Source organism: Centruroides vittatus, unplaced genomic scaffold (genome assembly GCF_030686945.1).
Source record: "Centruroides vittatus isolate TY-2023 unplaced genomic scaffold, ASM3068694v2 contig_1476, whole genome shotgun sequence".
Classification (NCBI taxonomy): domain Eukaryota; kingdom Metazoa; phylum Arthropoda; class Arachnida; order Scorpiones; family Buthidae; genus Centruroides; species Centruroides vittatus.
In genome coordinates, this window is record NW_027120915.1 from 579,533 (window position 1) to 599,488 (window position 19,956).

At 25.9% G+C, this 19,956-nt stretch overlaps 1 protein-coding gene across 1 annotated transcript in view; it reads left to right on the forward strand.

Annotated features, from left to right (window-relative positions):
* LOC136968416 (uncharacterized) overlaps positions 1–19,754 on the forward strand; it is a 42,480-nt gene extending 22,726 nt beyond the window's left edge. Inside the window, exons 3-5 of the mRNA XM_067262437.1 lie at positions 4,182–4,318; positions 4,396–4,486; positions 19,544–19,754. Of these exons, the coding sequence (XP_067118538.1) occupies positions 4,183–4,318; positions 4,396–4,486; positions 19,544–19,580 (264 nt within the window). The 5' untranslated portion in view covers position 4,182 and the 3' untranslated portion in view covers positions 19,581–19,754. The remainder of the gene's footprint in view (positions 1–4,181; positions 4,319–4,395; positions 4,487–19,543) is intronic.
* The last annotated feature ends 202 nt before the right edge of the window (positions 19,755–19,956 follow it).

A 19,956-nucleotide genomic window follows, 5' to 3' on the forward strand; every position in this document is an offset into this window, starting at 1 on the left:
TAAATTCTAGTACAGTACATGAGTCATATTAGCATTCAAAAATAACAATAATCTAGATCGAAAAAATAAATAGGTTTAAGTGAAAAAGAACAGCATCTTATCATGAAGAAATGAAAATTTCGTATTATGGAACATAATGATACATGTATAAATGAACTCTATTTATTTATTAGTATAGAAGGTCAATTTTAAAATGTAATCAGAATTTTACTTCGTATCTAAACACTTAATAATAATTATGGCTTATATTATATTATCACTTTAGAGGTCATTGACAGCTTTTTCCGTCGTTATAATAGAATGCTATTCTTTTCTATCCTGTAATTTCGTTTCAACATCACCATTTAGACCTACACACAGTTGCTTGAAATCTCGATTAAAACAGAATAGCCATCTTTTTGGTGGTCTTCCCCGTCGGTTCTTTCATGTTTTACTCCAACACTTTCTTTGATAAGTCCTGTGTATTTATTTTTATAACCCCTTTAATCTCTTTTCCGTAACGACACGTATCAAATCGACTGTGTGATAGTATAATAGTATAAACTTATTCTATTATACTATCACACAGTCGATTTCTATATTAAACATTGGGAAAAAATTTTTCGTAGTACACTATTTTCAAATACTTTTAATTTCTTTTTCGTTATTTTTTTATGGCTGTGAGACATGGATGATAAAGTCTCATCACATTAAGAATTTATAATGAATACATTAGTGAAATATATATCGTGAAATCTAAAGTTTTCACAAGTTTTTATTAACACAATATTTAACTCATTATAACTCATTTTATAATTAATCTTTTAATTCTAGATTAATTTATATTAAGGTAAAATAATTTTACAAATTAAGTTAAGTTTTTAGCAAATATAGTAATGTTACAGATTTAACTAAAACAATATATAATAACAAATTAATGCCTAGAAAGCATGCAATATATTTTTATAATCTACCTAAATAAAAATATATTTATAGTAAGCCTACAATTTGTAAGGTTAAATTCTATAACGTAATTATAACATTTATAAAAGTGTTATTTATATTTTATTGTAAATATTATAAAAAAAATTATTAATTTATTATAGACTTTTTTAAAAGAATGTATTGAAATGAAAATGCCAAATTTCATAATTCCGCAGTGACAAATATAAACGTAATTGAAATTAAATGTAAGTTATAAATTGTAATCAATAACCGTACAAGAATATTTTAATTTCAGAGTATTTTCATGCAATGTAGCCTACTAAAAATTCAATAAAAGTATAGCATAAGAAGATATTACAAAAACATTTAATATGGAAACTACGATAAAAATATATATATATATATGCACGTTGTCGTAAATTGCTTATGTGTGAGGCTATTAAAATAGGATATAAACTACATAGCAACAATTTTCTATTTTTATGTTAAACTACGTTTATAATTTTAAAATAAAAATGTTTTTATTTTAATTTAAAAATATTTTTACAATTAAATAAATAAAATTATGAATTTTTTTTATTAATTAAAACAACATTAGAAGAAAAATAAAGAATTCAATTTTGGTTTTAAATTTCAGAAAGAATTAGAAAAAAAATTTACAAATTTTATTCATTTATTTTCATACTTTTTGTAAATATTTTGATGTACAGTTAATTATTATTAGGAATTTTTATCAATTATGAATATGACTATTATTATTTTAAAGTATTTTATATTAAACCAAATAAATTGAGAAGAATAACTGCGGAAAATATAAAATATGCTATAAAAATGTCAGAATAAAGTGTTAAATATTAATATGGAAAAAAGACAGAGATGATTCTTAAGTATCCTGATGCGTTGATGGAAATAACATCTAATTTAAACAATTCAATAAAGAGTCGTGGTTGATTTATAACAATTTTCTGTAATAAAGTGTAAGAAATATTGGATTACATAAATGAAAAACATTTTTATTATTTGTGTGTAGAATAAACTTGCATATAAAAAAAAATAAATTTTAAGTTATATTAAAAAATTATAGAAAATTTATTTCTAAAATTAATTATAATGATAATTAAGATAACATTAATTAATATTTAATAATTTATTACAAGATTTATAATTATTAATAGCTTTATTGTTAAAATTTTTGCCGACTGTCATTAATCGTCATTTATTTTAAATATCACAGTGGATAACTGAAATCAGCATCTAGACAAATTTTTAGTTCTATTTTATTTTATTTATATATTTTAAATCAAATACGATATTTTAATAAGAAGAAGCTGAAAAATAAATTTAAAATATCATTGGTGGATTGTTTTTTTTTTTTTTTTTTTTTTTTTTTTTACAGAGCTTGTAACGTCAATACAGATAACTTTATTACTTTAAAATCTTTATCATTTCTAGAGAATTTCTCTTTATAATTTATTAAATTATTTTTTAAATCTATACATTTATATAGAGTTTATCATAAAGAGTGTATAGTTAATTATTAATAACTTTAAATAGATTTTTCAATTTGATACGTTTTCGTTTATTCGATACGTCCTATACGATTCTAGAAAATTAAGTGTTTACATTTTGCTATTTTTGTCAATAAAATAAGACTTTTTTCTTACTTTAACAAAGAAAAAAACGAATAAAAATTAGGGGAGTGTGGTGTTTTCTAGAAATTTCAAATCCGGAAAGACATTCTCCAGCTGAACCACAGGATCTACGATCCACAGATTTAAGTTATTAGCGTAATTTTCTAAATAAAAACACATCAAAGCGTTAATACATTTCATTAACCTAAATTTTTAAGATCAAGTTGAATATATTTACATGATTCTAGAATTAGTTAATCAGATCAACAGACTATACGCTTCTGGTTATTGCCCAAATTCATCTATTTTGCTTTTTTTGTAAAGTTGTTTTGTATCCCATTTTATCACTTTCGGCTTTTTGCTTAATTTGGGAAATTCGTTAAGAGGATCACGATATAAACGTGTAAGAGGCTTAAAAATACTGCTGAATATCCCTATAAATCAGTTACTTTAGTCAAGAAAATTTTACTGTTTGTCTAATGGCGATCTTATCAACGGTTTCAAAAACAACATTTTAAAACTTTTAAAATTATGTTTTTGATAGATATTTCTTTTAAAATTTAAAATTAATATTTCATTATTTTATCTTAGTGTCTTCTATATTAAAACTTCACAGATTTAGAGGTGAAATTAGAGATTTTTCTAAATTGGATCAATTAAGTTAAAATGAATATTCCAAATAAATTTGAATTTGCAATTGTTTTATATCTTGACATTACTCGTGTATTAGAACGAATGATTTCAATAAACTGCGTTTTATATAGCCTTGTTTGTAGAAGCAAAATTAAGCTTTATTTCATAAATTTACTTTATGTATTTTTAAATATAAAATATCTAAAAAAAATAAATAAAAAGATTTAGCTTCGTAGAGGAAATGGCTTTATAAAATATTAGAATTAATTATTTTTCAAATTTTAAATTTTGATTATTAAATATTAAATTAAAAATTCTAGGAAAATAAAAATAAGCTTCAAGCTGATATTTTTACATTAAGCTTACAGGACTTATCGTAAATAATGGAAAATAATTTATTCAGAAAGTCATCATTTTAAATAATTTTCAACGCAAATCTATACATTAGTATACTATAAACAGTAATTTAATTATGAAAGATAATTATATAAATTAAATAAACAATGTAAGAACGAACAATAAATAGAAAAAAAAATTTATCGCATACTCTGGTGACATATTAGCACATTAAATAAATAACGAATTTGAGGAAATAATCGTCAAATTCTGCATAATTAAAAATGCACTAAAATTACATTCATTTCGTGCTACAATTACACAGTAGTAGTGAATATTTTATACAATTTAACTTGACAAATGTTCACGCGGGAATATTCAAGAAACATTGAATACTGACAATTCCAATGTTGTGATTTAAACATGAATATAATTGTCATCATTATTTATTTAATGGATTCAAAATGACACATCTCTATTTTGTCATTGGCTAAAGTCCCGTTAAAAATTAAATAACGTCTCCGATTTGTCATTTTAAAAGCGGTTTAGCAATCTAAGATTTAAATGTAATATCTATTGAAAGTTAACGATACTAATTAGACTAATTGCGTGCGTATTTGTGTAAATAAAAGTAAATAAATTGATTTTCATTTTCAGAATGTCTAACAGCCAAAAGAGCAAAGGAAATTGGATGCTGATAGCAGTTTGTTACTGCTTAGTAGTCCAAATATGCGCTCAACAATTCTATCCGAACGGTCGATACGGACGAAGAGATAGTACACCTCCATTGCCAAGTATATTAAAATATTTCGATATTTTTTTTAAATCGACAAACCCTAATATTTAAATTTTGAATATTTAAATAATGCAGGTGGATCACGAGAAATGAGCGTAAGCTTTTTCGGTGACGGAACTGTCAGTTGTGTTTACACAGGATACCAAGAACTGTATAGATGCTCCAGGTAAGAGTGCTCCCACTCTTCTTTTCTTCTCCCTCTCTCGTTTTAACAATAGATACCATATCTAATATACTATGGTAATATATATACGAAGAACAATGTAAATAGAAAATTTACGATCTTTCGAGAAATTCTTTTAAAGTACTTTGAAGAAGTCAACCATTTTAATTTCGGTGAGAAAATTAATTCGGTAATTAATTTTAGAAAGTGGGAGACAGCAATAAAAAGTAATTTTAAGATAATAAGTGTTTATATTTTAAAGAAAATGCCTATAACTGTTTCTTTTTAGAGATTATTAGAATTGATTTTTACATTAAATTTTGAGCAGACAATAAGCTTACAAATGAATAATTTCTTAATAAAATTGTTCATTATTAATTAATATAAATATAAATTTTAATTAGGAATATGTAAAGATTAAAATAAAATTTATTTTCTTAGCTAAATACATAACTTATTGTTAGAGTAATATAAGTATGTAATATCTTTTGTAAATGTGGACAACAAAAAATGAATGCTTTTGGAACTAACTTATACAGAAATATTATTGGCATTATTATTTAAATTACATGTACTAAATGTTTGTAATTAACATTAAAATTAACATATAAATTAGACTTAGCAACATAATAACTCTATTGAATTAATATTAACATTTTCGATTAAGTTTCAAATTAATATTTTGATTATGATTAATTTTTGATTTCTTCTGAATATATCATTTTCTAAAGCCTTTAGAATATTTTTCCGCTGTTAATCAGGCTTCTCCGGTCGATTTATTTATAATTTACTAATCGAGTGAAAATTATTCTTAATATATAAACATTACTAAAATGAAAATGAGTTATTTTATAAGATAAGAATTTGAATGGGTAATACAAAAATAAAAAGTTAAAGTCAATTTTTCCATAAAGAAATTCGTAATATGATTTATTTTTCAATTTTAAAATTCAATGAAGAGATTGAAACATTATGCATAATATGAATCAATAAAAATCGATAACTAGAAATAGGTCTATAACAAGATTGCAGACCGATGATAAATACTGTACGTGAATTCAAACAAGATGTTAATGGTTTTCTCGGTCAACAGTAGGTCTAATCTATATTGACAAAACTGATAAAGAAAACTTTTTCAATATACATAGTCGATATTGGAGATTAGCTTTATAATGCGAATTTTCTTTCATTTATTTTACCTTTGTTAATAAACCAAAATTTAGTATTTATGTATTATTTATTCAAATGTATTTGTCGTCGACTTATATTTAATGATGATTAATTTTTTAATATCACATAAATTCTTAAAATTGCTCACGAACTTTTGAAATTCAAGTTATTAAGCTGACATTTTTAAAAATAATTGTAGTATCTTTTTTAGCATATTTCAAATAAAAATTAATTTTGCTTTTTTAAATTATAAAATTAAAGTAAAATAAATGTTTTTTAAATAATAATTTTCAAATTTTTATTTGCTAATTTATACATTTATTATATAGTTATTGTACTTTTATATATTATAATTTATCAGGTTTACAAATATTTTCATAAAAATATCTCGATGAAATTTTTATAAGATATATTAAATAATAAAATAAAATTTTTAAAGTTTGAAAATAAGCTATTTATTAGACGAGATTTTAAGAAAAAACGTACAAAATAATTTTTCAAAGTTCGTTCTTGAAGATAATTCGATTTCTATAAGCTTATAAATATATAATGGTTTTAGCGTGTATTTACGATAAAGGTTCGTGTATAATTTTGTTATATTTAAAAACATTTCCGTGAAGTAAGAAATTAATTAACAGGTTAGACGTTAATTATAACAGAAAATATTTTTTATTTTAAAATTTTGATTTAATCTCAACTAGTTATTTACCCTTTTTAATTAATAATTTATCTCTTTAATTCGATAAAATAAATATTACTTTAAAGAGTTTATACACTTTGTTTATTACAAAGTTATTCTTTTATTTTATCATTTTTTACGTATCCAAGTACGAAAAGTTTCTTATTAAGGTAGTTATTCAATTTAATACAGTTTTCCTCTGACTTAATACCGAAATAATGATAATAGTTATTTCAGATTAGCAATATTTGACGTAGGTGCATTACATTTGTTTCTAAATAATTTTATCATATTTTTAAACTAATATAAAATGAAATGCAAAGTATAAACTTCAAAATCTTGTTAGGAATATAATATTGGAAATAGAATTTGACAAGGAATCTGTATATAATTATTCATTGTATCCCGTTGTAAATCCTTGTATATAATCTCTCATATTAAACACGAAAACTCATCGCTTGCAGAATGTTTATCAATTGATTTAATATCCAAATTTAATTATTAAACTATTTTAAGAATATATATTCTATATTGGAACTTAAATTTACAACACAGAATGTACCGTAACAAAGCGAAATTTATAAATGAAATTAAATAATTTCTTTAGTTGAACGAAATGAAAGTGTTATGCCCCATTTATCTCAGTTCGAAAATTCACGGAAACTTTTGTTTATTTGAATTTAATAACGTAAACTTTACTTGAATTTGTAAAAATAGATATAATCGATAACTTAACTGAATTGGTATCTTCTGAGATAGAGAATAACGTGAATTTGATAGAGAATGACGGAAAATCAATACTTGATAATGACGTTTCTTCAATGGTAAACAATTGATCATTGCTTTTTAAATTGCAAAACATATTTACACTGATGATAAAATAGTTATTACATACATTGAATTTATATGCTATATCAAAGATTTTTTTATTATTTTGTAATTTTAATTTATAACTTATTACAGTATATGAATAATAAGAAAGACTGGGCCAATCCCAGTCACCGAGTAAAGCCAGACATAAGACATTGTAAAAAATAAGTTTGGCAGCACTGTCATCTTACGTCATGATTCCTATTGCCGTATATTATTACGCTCGCGCATTTTCGTCCTTGTTTTGTGCAGCTGAAAACTTTTTTTTTTTTTTTTTATTTTAATCTTTCAGGAAGTGTTTATTACAAGTATCATAAAAAGTTTTCAGATAATTTTTAAAATATGCATAATAATGTGTTATTTATTTACAATATATTAAATAATAATTTACCGTATCTAAATAATACGGTAACTGATTAAAATTCCAAAATGACGTTTTGGGACTACCGAGGACAGCTTTATAGTGTCCAGAATTACCTCGGAGTTCACTTTTTGGTAAATTTACTCAGTTTTTCTTATAATTTTCTACAGTTTTAGATTGCCATGATCGGGTTATGCTTCTGATCGTGGCAATCTAAAATTATAGTAATTTAATATTTGAAATGTTCATTTCCATTTTTATAAATTGGCGAATCTATCGTATTTCGATTTTTAATATATGTAAATAAATTATATTTCGTTTCTTTCATTCCTTTGTCTGCAAAATTTTGGCCACTTTCTAGGTGTCGTTACTCCGCATGCTGTCCGCTATTACCTGCTCCATAGGGTAATACTGAATATTGTACGGTTGTCTTTTTCTTTTTTCTTTTTGAAAAATCAGGTTATATTTTTTAATGTTCTCTATAGCCAACGAATTGGAGTATCAATTGATAGAGAAAATTTAGATCTTTATATATAACTGATTTCGTGATACAGATGAAAAAAATCTCATGTCTGTGTTTCCCCAGTCTTCTCCATAGACCTATATTATACATATTTTACTTTTATATGGAACTTGGGTAATTAAAACATAAATATTCAAGTTTATTATATAAATTTTAAAGCTTACCTAACAACACAAAAAGAATGTTGTCAGTTCCTTCGGGTTATTGACTGAACAAATAACAAGTACACCAAGCCCGAGGTGTAAAAGCTTGAGAAAATGGAGCAATGTTATCTTTCTATTTACGGTTAGTGATCATTATTGACATTATTGAGGTAACAGTGGGAAGGTGGAACAGTAGTAAATTGATTGTAACTATATACTTATTACAAGTTATCTTCCTTAAATCTATTATTCAAACCGCATTTCCAAAAAAGAAAATATTGGAATACTTAATAGCCAGCTTTGTATTTATTCTGTCAATTAATTTATCTGATTATTACATCAAATATTAAATATTCCGAAAAGACTAAAATTTTATAGATTTTTTAAAATTTTATTTAAAAAAATTGAAATAAAACTAATAAGCTTCAAATGTGGTCACGTTTAAATAATTTATCTGAATTTTTAAATCTGAAAAGCTAATTCAGATGTAATAAATGCTTAGATATCCTCACTGTATATATTACAGTAAAACCCGCATAAACCGAAATCTCACAAAACCGAATATTTTTTCCGATTTGACAACTTTGGCGGTTTTTTAATATAGAAAATCAGTTCGTTCTCAAGAATTTTTCCCGTTTAGGCAGGTTCCAGGTTTATTTGGCTTCCGTTTTGGACAGGTTTTACGTTAGTCATAAAACTTTTTACTGAAAATATGAAAATATTTTATTTAATAATTCAAAATATTTTAATCAATTACTTTATATAATGTCATTTTATTATTTTACAATGGAATAAACGTTCTTTTTTTCCACAAAACTTAAAATTTAATTTAGAAAACTAAATACTGTAAATCAATAGAATATATTCAGAATTGCTATACAGTCAAACCTTGAGTTTCGAACAGTTCGGTTTACGAACAAAATTTTGAACTAATTTTTGCCGTACGATAACTCAGTTTCCGAACAAACTACTCGGCAGAGTCGCCACCGATGATCAACTTCCTGTACTTCCTATGTTAAAGAAAGTCGACGGCCCGACCAATCAAGGACAGGACTACCGATTCAGAAATTAGTGGCGCCGAGATCGTCAGGAGTTACGTAACGAATCAGCGTTGCTATTTAAATTACATTTCAACGCGCACGAGGAAAAACTATTTCCATTTTTTAATACGCGCCACGGTTATATTTAAATAAAATTAATTAATTAATAAAAACAGCATTAATTTTCCTACACGTAAAATAAATGGCATTCGAGAATTCGTGTTTAAATATGCTTAAGTTAAATTAAATAACAGAAAATTTATTAATATAATATTATTGTATATTATATTAATTATATTATATTGAAATATTTATATTTAATATTTATTAATACAGTGGGTGATCGGTTAACGAACATAATCTATTCAAAGACTTCGTTCGCTATCCGAATTGTTCGTTAACATATTATTGATTTACCATAGGTTTTTATGAGAATTTGATTAATTAGTTCTGGAGACCCCAAAAAATAAAAAAAAACGTAGTAAAAAAGTATATATTTATTTTAGTAAAAGTAATAGTAAAAATACATATATACACAGTCTTGCATTTTTATTAGTCATGTTTTTTCTGTTTGTGGGGGTTAAAGAATATGTCTAATGTCAATTGCTTTTTTCTCTTCAGGATTTTTCAGAAGTAATTAATAATAATGTAATTGTAGAGATCCCCAAGCCTATTAACCTCATCCTGGTTTGGATGCCATTCTAAGACTGTTGTTCTGACGTCCTCCCACTTCTTCAAAAGACCTTTAATAGCAGATATAGGCATTAATCCTCTTTTTCAGAAGAAAACATATCTCGCTGAGTTTCTTGGTGTTCTTCATTCAAGAGTTTTAGGCGTTCTTCTGTTGTCAGATCCGTTTCAGGTTCCATTATGAGCTCTTCAATGTTCTTTATTTCTAAGATGTAATTTTTGTTACTCCTTTAGCTGCTTGAGTTTTCTTGATTATACAGTATATTTCTTAGATAAGATTGAACTGCGGCCTACTGTAGACCTGTTCAAGTCATACTGCCCGGCAACATCAGACATCTGCCCATTCTCTACCTTTGCTATTGTACTCTCACCTTTCGAAAATAAAAACCGACCGAGTGTCCGCCCGACAGTCTCGCGAATACCACAAAGAATTGTTTCTGTCAGAAAAATAAAAGGCTGAAATTACAAGGGAGAGTTTCAAAATTCGGAGGAATACTATCCGATCAGTATATATTGGGTTGAGCGTCGATGTCGACGTCTCCCGCGCTCCAAAAAATTTCAAATTGTTGCCTAAAGACAAGGGAAGGCCAATCGGTATTCATTATTTTACGTCGCTTCTTCTTGTGTTTGTTCTATGAGGCGTTCGTTGACTGAACATAAAAATCTTTCGCCAAAGTGTTCGTTATCCGATTTGTTCGTTAACCGATCACCCACTGTACTAGATTGATACTAGGTAGTCAGTTAATTGAAACTGAAAATAATAATTAAAAGTGAATTTTAAACCAAAACTGAAACTAAAATTTAAAATGAAATAAATTAATTAAAATTTATATGAAAATTGAAATCAAATTCATTGAAACACGATATTTCGAAAAAAGTGCGGATAAAGTAGTTGTCGGTCTTGACAGATTTTTGACTGCCAATATTTCATCTTGGCAGTCAAATCCCTATTTGCAGCAATTTTGTAAAGTGTTAGTTTCGGTTTTGGTTTCAGTTGGTGGTGAAGGAACATTTTACTTTTAATATATATAGATATAGATAATTGATATATAGATATAGATATTGCTTTTACAGACATTTTTATGTACGAAATACAGCTTAAAAGGTAAGGAAAAAAAGGGTTATGTTTTGGGGGTAGGAAACGGATTAATTCATTTTATATTATTTATTTTGTGAAATTTTTTCGAAACAAATCGGTTTTCGAACAACTTTTAGGAACGAATTAAGTTCGGAACCTGAGGTTTGACTATGGATTGAAAATATTTTAAATAAACTATCGCTGTATTTAGTTGATTTTATTTTTTATTTTTTTGCATGTAAATGAACGAAATTCTTAATTTCACGTCAGTGTATTAGGGGAAAAAACTCAAGTCTGAAAAAATAATAAATTTTAATACATGCAATGAATGTTCAAGATATCCAAACTTGAAAGTTTTAGCACATCATTTAAATATTAAATAAATATAATTAATCAAATATATTTTCATGTAGAGCGACTGATTTTCAAATACTATCCCACATTTTATTTTAAGAAATATTAAAAAAGCCACATTGCATTTAAAAGTATGACTGTAATAATTGAGTTACGTGTCAGTGTGAAGAGATTGTCTATCACGTAAGAGTAATGCATATACTAGTTCAGAAATCACTTCTCATCATTAAATTCAAAAATACAAAAATATTCTTCTTCTAATTTACATTATTAGTTAATAAATTATTCAGTAGATAGAGGAATTTTTAAATGAAACTATCGCCATCTAACGGCAATAAATAATATCTTAGAAAAAACGATAAAATTCAAGTCGTAAATGTGCATTTATTTATAACATTTTTCTCATAAAATATACATTTTTATTTATTCATATGTTTGTTTTTGTTAAAAGGAAACAAAGTGTTAATTTTATTACCTGAAACCATATTTAAAATTAAGATATAATCTCGAATGTATTAAATTGCTTACGTTTTTAAAGTTCGATGTGTATGTACTGATACGATATGTATACATGTATATTTCGTATGCATTACGTAATAATGTACAAGCAATTCTATATTATGTGCCATTAATTTAAATGATTCAATACTTTTTCATTAGAATAAGTTATAGATTATATAACAATATAGAAGAAAGTAGGGTAATGCCGTGCCCATAAGAGTAAACTAAAATAACAAATTCAAATTTCTAACGCCTCTAGTTAGTGATTTTCTGGAGTAGATGTTAAAATTTGTGAATTTTTTTATTATGTCTACTCATTTTTTGTCACTTTAGTATTTTTTAAAACTCTTTCCGCCCTGTGGGCACTAAGAGGGCCTCTTTTAGTAGGCCCATTATGGGTTCGGCCAGGCCTACAATGGGGCGACCGGGTGGTGAGGGACGGGGCCCGACATATCCGAACGGACCACCCCCCGAAAAATTCCTGGGGATTATTCGACCCGTTCCGATTCGATCCCGGTTCCCCGAGAGCGGTAGGCTGCCACCGTGACCACTCGGCCATCCGGCCGTCTCGCTTTAGTATTGTTTGAAATACAAGAAACGGGTGAAGTATCACCTCAAAGCATCAATTATTGTACTTAGCTTACGTGAACATCATTACCGTTCATCGTCATATTGGATTCTGATGCTTTTTTTTTTTTTGTTAGCTTAACGGCATATTATAAATCAAACGAAAAGCAGAAAAGTTAAGCTAAATATATGCAGTTTATACACATAATGATTAAAACTAACAATTTAAAATAAATATGAACTTATCCTCAGTTGAAATTCACAAAATTTTCTAAGAGATCATCTCAAAAACAACATACCAATGAAAGAAAAAACTCTACCACTGATGGCGACTTCAGACTCATGATGTCATTTGCTACCTGGCCTCACCAATCAGACATTTAGTATTCCATTCTGTTTCGAGATACCTAAGTGATCGTCATTGCTCAACTTTCCCCTACAATTTTATTTTATTAAAAAGTACTGGATCATTGAACTTATACTATATAATGTTTAATCAGTTATGTAATTTACAGAATGCAGTGTATAAATGAAATGAAGTGCCATATATTGTATATAAGATGTTATATCGCGGAAATCTAATTTTTTTTGAACGAAAATAGTTGCTTTACATTCTGTAAAACAGTGGTCCCCAACCCTATGCCCGCGGGCACCATGGCGCCCGCCAATCGTTTTACGTGTGCCCGCCACTGTGCGACCACGATAAAAATAAAAATATTTCGGTTTTCAATAAAATGCTATGTAAAAGTTTTTTCACTTTGAACGATTAACCATTCAAAAGTAGAAATGGCGTCCAACACAGATGAAAGCACAAAGCGAAATGCGACCGATCTCTTTTTCCCCTCCGCCAAATCTGCACCAATTCAATTTCCCATAGCTGAAATGAAGTAAAACGGTCCGTTCTGAATACCGTAAAATCAAAGTAGGGAAACGTGTAGGGCCCGTAACTTGGAGTGACCTAGAAATTTCAGCAGTCGTTAACTAAAAAAAAAAAGGTCAACAGCCATCCGTGTGTCAGAAGTAATCTCCGCCACGATATCTCTCGCACCATCTAGAAATATTCCTGGGTGACACCACGATATCCGCACCGGGTGTCACCCATGCTAATGTCACATTATATAAGATTTGTTTAGAAGCAACTTATTTAAATGGGGCCCCAATTTAAATTTTGTCTAGGGCCCGCTAGAGGCTTAATCCGGCGCTGTTAACTATGTCCAAATATAAATTCACCTTGAAAAAAATAAATGGTGCCCGTCGTCCAGCCGGTATTCTAGAATGTGCTCTTAGGTACAAAAAGGTTGGAGAACCCCTGCTGTAAAACAATTAGGCCATGCTTATTTATAAAAGAGTATAGATAACTTTGTAAAAGCGATTCATAATAAAATTCCAGAATTACAAATGCACAATTAATTAACTATAGTTTTTGTTCCAGAAACTAAATCTAGAAAGTTTAAATAAAATAGAAAATTTGCTATAATTTAAATTTGTTTAAGTAACAAAATAAGGGTATAGGGAAATAAATGTAAATAAAAATAAGTTAACAAACTGTAGATGTCAATTATCTCTGTTTACGCTGAATCTATACGGTTTAAATTTAAATTTTTGTATATATAATACTTAATTAATATTTTTTTAATAAATTGTCATTATTATTAATAGATTAGGCCTGTGTAGAGTTCTAAAAGATTTACGATCAAATAGTCAAATAATTCGAATTGATAATAATACTTTTTCAGTTTACTCTTTCATTTTCATTTGTGTTCATATAATAAAATATTTATGATATCTCGAAATTTTATTTTCTTTGAATATTTATAATAATTTGCTATTTGAGTTATCTTATTAAAAAATGTTTAAAATCGTGAATAAGAAATCAGTCAAATTTAACCGAAAAATATATTCATGTTTCTGTAATTTCGAAGAAAAAAAATCCGAATTCTTCTTTTAATAAATTAAAAATGTTTTTGAGAACATTAAAATTTATGAAGTGAACATAAAACGAAGAACGTCATGATCTACATCTGAAATATATGAATTTTATTTCTCTGGAAAAGTTTAGAAAATGAAATTCGTATTTTTCATTTCAAGTTGAAATATTTTAATTTAAAACTTAAAAAGAAACTTATATTAATTAAGTTTATTTTTTTATTAGTTAAATATATGTTTTTAATTAGTGAAATTTACTTTCTAATTAATTTCTTTATCAGAACATAATTTAATATAGGTTTATTTTTTTATAATTTTATTCACATTCTTTATATTATTGCTATAGGCCAATAATCTTATTAAACTTAAGATACGTTTTATAGCAACTAAGTATTCGAAGATAAAGTATCGATAATATATATGATACACAAAATTTATTTTGTATGCTTCATTATTTGTTAATTTTAGAAATTTTTTAATAAAATTGCACAGTAGATTTATGATACACATTGATTAACTTTATTGTTTTGAACATATTTATTATTAACTAAGTATTAATATATTCTTTTTCGTGTAAAAGCATGTTTTAAATTTTATAGGCTGCACTACTTTGGTAACGAAAATATTATTCGACTATAAACGTAAATGGTAAATTTTTTAAAATTCTTTTCATTACTATTTTTTTATTTATGCTTAAATAAAATCATATACAATTTTAATTTTGCTAATTATATATAATTACTAAGTTCTACTGTTTTATTGTTAAATTTCTTTATTAACAAGTAAAATTGGAAGCAAAAGAAAATATATATTTAGTTCATTTTATGTTATTTGTGTTTATTAATATTACATTGATTATAATTTATTTGTTAAAGAATATAAAATTTTTAAGATAAAAAATTAATATGCAATTTATTCGGAGAGACAAGATTGAAGGATGATAGTTATTTAGGTATAGTCGTATAATATAAAATACTTTTATTCTATAATTTCTTTTCTATTGAAGTTGTATGTTCTTAAAACAATTTGAAAAACATGTTTCGTAATATCAAAATTTGGAGAGAATATAAAACAAATGGATTACAACTTTTCCATTGATAAAATTCATTTCTACTGATTTAAATTAAATATTATAATACCAATTATTCTCTTTACACGAATTTCGAGTTAATAAACTATAATTTTATAACATTTTACATAACTTTTCTTATATATTTTATAAAATTGAAAATAATAAGAATGTACAAAACAACTTCTTAAATTTGTTTTGTATATTCTTAGATAAACACGAAAAGTCACTAGTATTTAATTTAAAAATTATTTTGATTAAATATTAAGGAATTTAAGTTAAAAAAATCAATTAAAAATTTCTAAAAAATTTTTTCTTTGGAGATCAATTAAATAAAAACGCCCGAAGAAAAATTTGCAAAGTTTTTAGAATTTTTTACTCCAGAATGAGAAAGTGATTACTAAAATTATTTTTCAGCGAATATTTTGATTAGATGATTGGCTTTTTTCCGAAATAAAAATGTGAAACAGTTTTATAGACCTGAACATTTATATTATCTGAACAAAAATCCTTTTGGGATCTCCGTTTAAGCCGGGGAAATAATACAAATATTTAAGTAAACAGAAAAATATTAAAACTATGGATTCGGGATTAAATACTTAATCAGATATTTTTGTAGAAAGAGAACACTTAGGCTTATATACAATAGCAATAACACTGTTTATTCAAAAACAATGTCCTTTAAAACGATTTTTAAAAATATGAGCATTTTTAAAGTTAATATTTCTCTAACTAGATTTGATATTTACACATCTATTTATCATATGAATTAATTACTTTTTAAAATTAATTTTGCTGCTTTATTATTTTATTAGATACATCTATTAAATATGAAACACGATCAATTAAAAGTAATAAACATAAAATTATTTTTATGAATATTTTAATTTAAAAAATTGGAATGGATTTATAAAAATTTTATTTTTTTGTAAATTTTCTTTAATAAACCTTTCTTAAGAATCGGCTTTTGAAAGATTAAGCTTCTTAATTACGATATAAATTCTTGTAAAACGAATATATGGATTATTTATAATTAAACTAAAATATAATTATTTTAAATAAGAAACGTACAAAAAATTTAATGTTCTTAACTAAAAATGCAAACTTTTTAATTTTTAATATTTATCTAACAAATTAAATTTTCAATTTGTTCACTGCTTATTGTTTAACTTGTATAAAAAAAAATGATTAAATAAATTATTTGTATTGAGCTTTATTAATTTAAATTTAATAAATATTTTAAAATTATTTAAACAATTTTTTTTAAATATAAATTTTATATAATTAATTCTCTATATTAAAGAACTCAATTATCAAAAATTTTATCTGTAGAAACAGGTTATATAGGCTAATTAATAGATACAGAAATATTTTGTATGATGAATTTTACTTACTTAATATTGATTTCCATATTTTTATTCAAAAACTAACGAATTTTAGTTTATTGGAAATAAAACAAAACTATAAAGTATGCAACATCGAAATGAAAATTAACAAGTTCTACGAATCGATATTTCGTCTGAAATCATGTACTAAACAAATATAAATCAGAATTTATTATTTAACGACAGCAACAAAAAAGTCTTTTTGATTTCTCTTTATAAATCAAATTTCCAAAAACATAATTTAATTTTCAAGTAAAAGTAATTTAAAATCGTTGAATAAAAGAAACTTATTCAAATTTTTTCTTATTCAACGGAACAAAAATAATAACGTTATGAAGAAGAAACAAAATGTTTGTACTTGTATACATTATTACGAAAATTACAGTTTTTGTACGTTGTAAACGTTTCATAATGCAGGAAATCCTCGTTAATTCGAATAGTTCGAAATCCCGTTAGTTCGTAACTGTACTTTTGTCCTGGCTGGGGATATAGAGATTTACATGTTAAGGAATTCGGTTAGTTCGAAATACGGCTACTTAGAAATTCAAAGTGAAAATTATGTCCGAAACGTGATATGCGTATGTTAACTCGTTCGTTTAGATCGGTGGCTTCATACTATAAGAGAACAATAGACCAAAAACAACTCTAATCTGATAATATGGCTTTGCTTTTACAGTAACACATTTTCGGTTGTTACCTTACATCATGAAGTACACTTCTTTTCCTCTTATCACTAAAATATAGTTTTGAAAGATTGGGCTACAAGTAACAGATTGAGATATTTGTAGGGCTCTAGGCTACTACATTTTGGGCCACTTTAAAAATAATTGGTGCTACATTTTGAAAAATTCTGCTTAAATTTTTATAAAACCTATCTGGCAACCTGTGAGGTTCTCACCGGACACATACGGTTTACCCCATATTTTATTTATATTATTATTACTTATTAATTAACAAAAATAGCATTCTGTATATGTAGTCTTATTTCATTTGCTTAAAAAATCACATCAGTACATAGCATTTGACAAATTGTACAGTACATAAATATATAAATCTCGGATAATTCGAAGTCGCGATTATTTGAATTTTTCTTGAATTTCGAACGAGGATTTTCTGTAATGAGTTTTAATGTAATTTATTTAGTTAAAACATGTTAGTAGGCTGTATAGATACGAACAGTACATGTATGAGTTATAGGCCTATATTTTATATTTCTATTATAAATTATACTTACGTTCATTTATCATTATTCAAGATTAAATTTGTTTATTTGAGTATACAGTAAGGCGTCGACTTAAGACTGTAATTAGTTCCAAGGAATCGGTCGTAAACCGATTTGGTCGTACATTTTATATCGTATCTCTAAATATCGTTTTCTTATTTTCACGCTCGTCAATCTTTTGAGGGAATTTTTGACACGGTGTCTTATGGGCGAAATGAGGGGACCCCCAGAATTTGAACGATTTAGGCGGGAAAACATCTCATGCGGGAACATCTTAAACGGGTTTTACTGTTGTCCCATATGGGTTAAAAATTTTCTTTATAACACCGACCGGAGGATAATGTAGTTTTTAAATGTGACGGGAAGTAGTTCTCATTTAAAACCGAGATACAGTATATGAAAACAAAGTATAGTCGCAGAAATTATTAAAAACATTCGAAAGAGGTAAGGGCGAACGTTTCCGGAGAACAAACAGAGGAGGGAAATGTTGGTATGTATGCTATCGTCATAACTTCTAAGAACAAAAATAAAAGTTTATTCAAAACATAAAACATCAATCTTCATCGCAAATTATCAAGTCGTCGCCAGACATACCAGTCGGCAGTCGTAGTCGTAAAGTCGATCAGTCATAAGTTCTATGCGACTTACGACCTTACGACTACTTGTAGTTTAATGCCTAATTTTAATATTATAATTTATAGATATTATTATAACGAATTGCAATCTAGTGTACTTGTACTTTATTATCGTTGTAAGTACCGCCGTATAGAAGACAGACACTGCTTGTTCAATAAAGTAAAACAGATTTATTGCAGACAATAAAATTTAATCCTTTAAATAAATTATTTTTGTAATAATTTAAAATTTTTTACTCCTCTTATATTTTGAGATAAACATATATTTTATATTTTAACATTTTTATTTATAACAGTAGACCATTATACCGGTGTTTAGTACACTCTGCTAATCCGAACTAATCATTATATGGGTCCATTCGGATTAACGAGACCGTACTTAAAGAAAGTAAATAAAAAAGGATTTCAGATAAATTCGATAGGTTTCTAAAAAATAATCCGCGATTTCTTTTTGTTTTTGGCTAAAACATTTAGGGGAAAAACAAACCAAATTGGTTCGGATTAATGAGAGTGAACAGTATGTGTACGTACACACACTGTTAAATTAATCTGATGCTAATTAAATTGATAATATTTACTGTGAATGAAATGCTGAAAAACTCTACAAATTGTATTTTTAAGAAATGTAAACTACATTTCATTTACATTACAGACAATTTAACATTATTCAATTACATGGTTTCTGATTATAAAAATTTATATATGCGTTGGTAAGATCAGGTTAAATCTTTTAATAAAAGTTATTATTGTTTAATTAACGATTTACTTTTTGATATAAATTTTTAATAAATATTAATATACCACTTTAAATATAAAAATAACAATATTAAACAATTTTTTCTTATAGGAGAGAAGAATCGACTCATGTCCGAAGTATTGAATAGGGAAAAAAGAAAAAAATCAAAAATCTTCTGTGTTTGGCTTTCTGATTCTATTATTTCGAAATTGTTAAATAATTGTGATTTAATATTAGTATGATATTAGTTATGTTTTAATGATTAGATTATTTATGTAAATTCGTATATAATAAATAAAATTTCACGTTTTCGCTGAAAAAATTGTTTCGTTTTTATTATATAAATTATATTTGATAAACTTTTTAAAGTTTTCATTGCTAAATTAATAAAGTACTAATATCTTTTCTGATATTATTTTATATCACTTTTCTATAATTTAAATTTAAAGCTGTCTCATATTCAAAATGGTTTATTTATTAGTCAATTATGGTATTAAACTCTGTTAAGTTTTAATGTTAAGCAC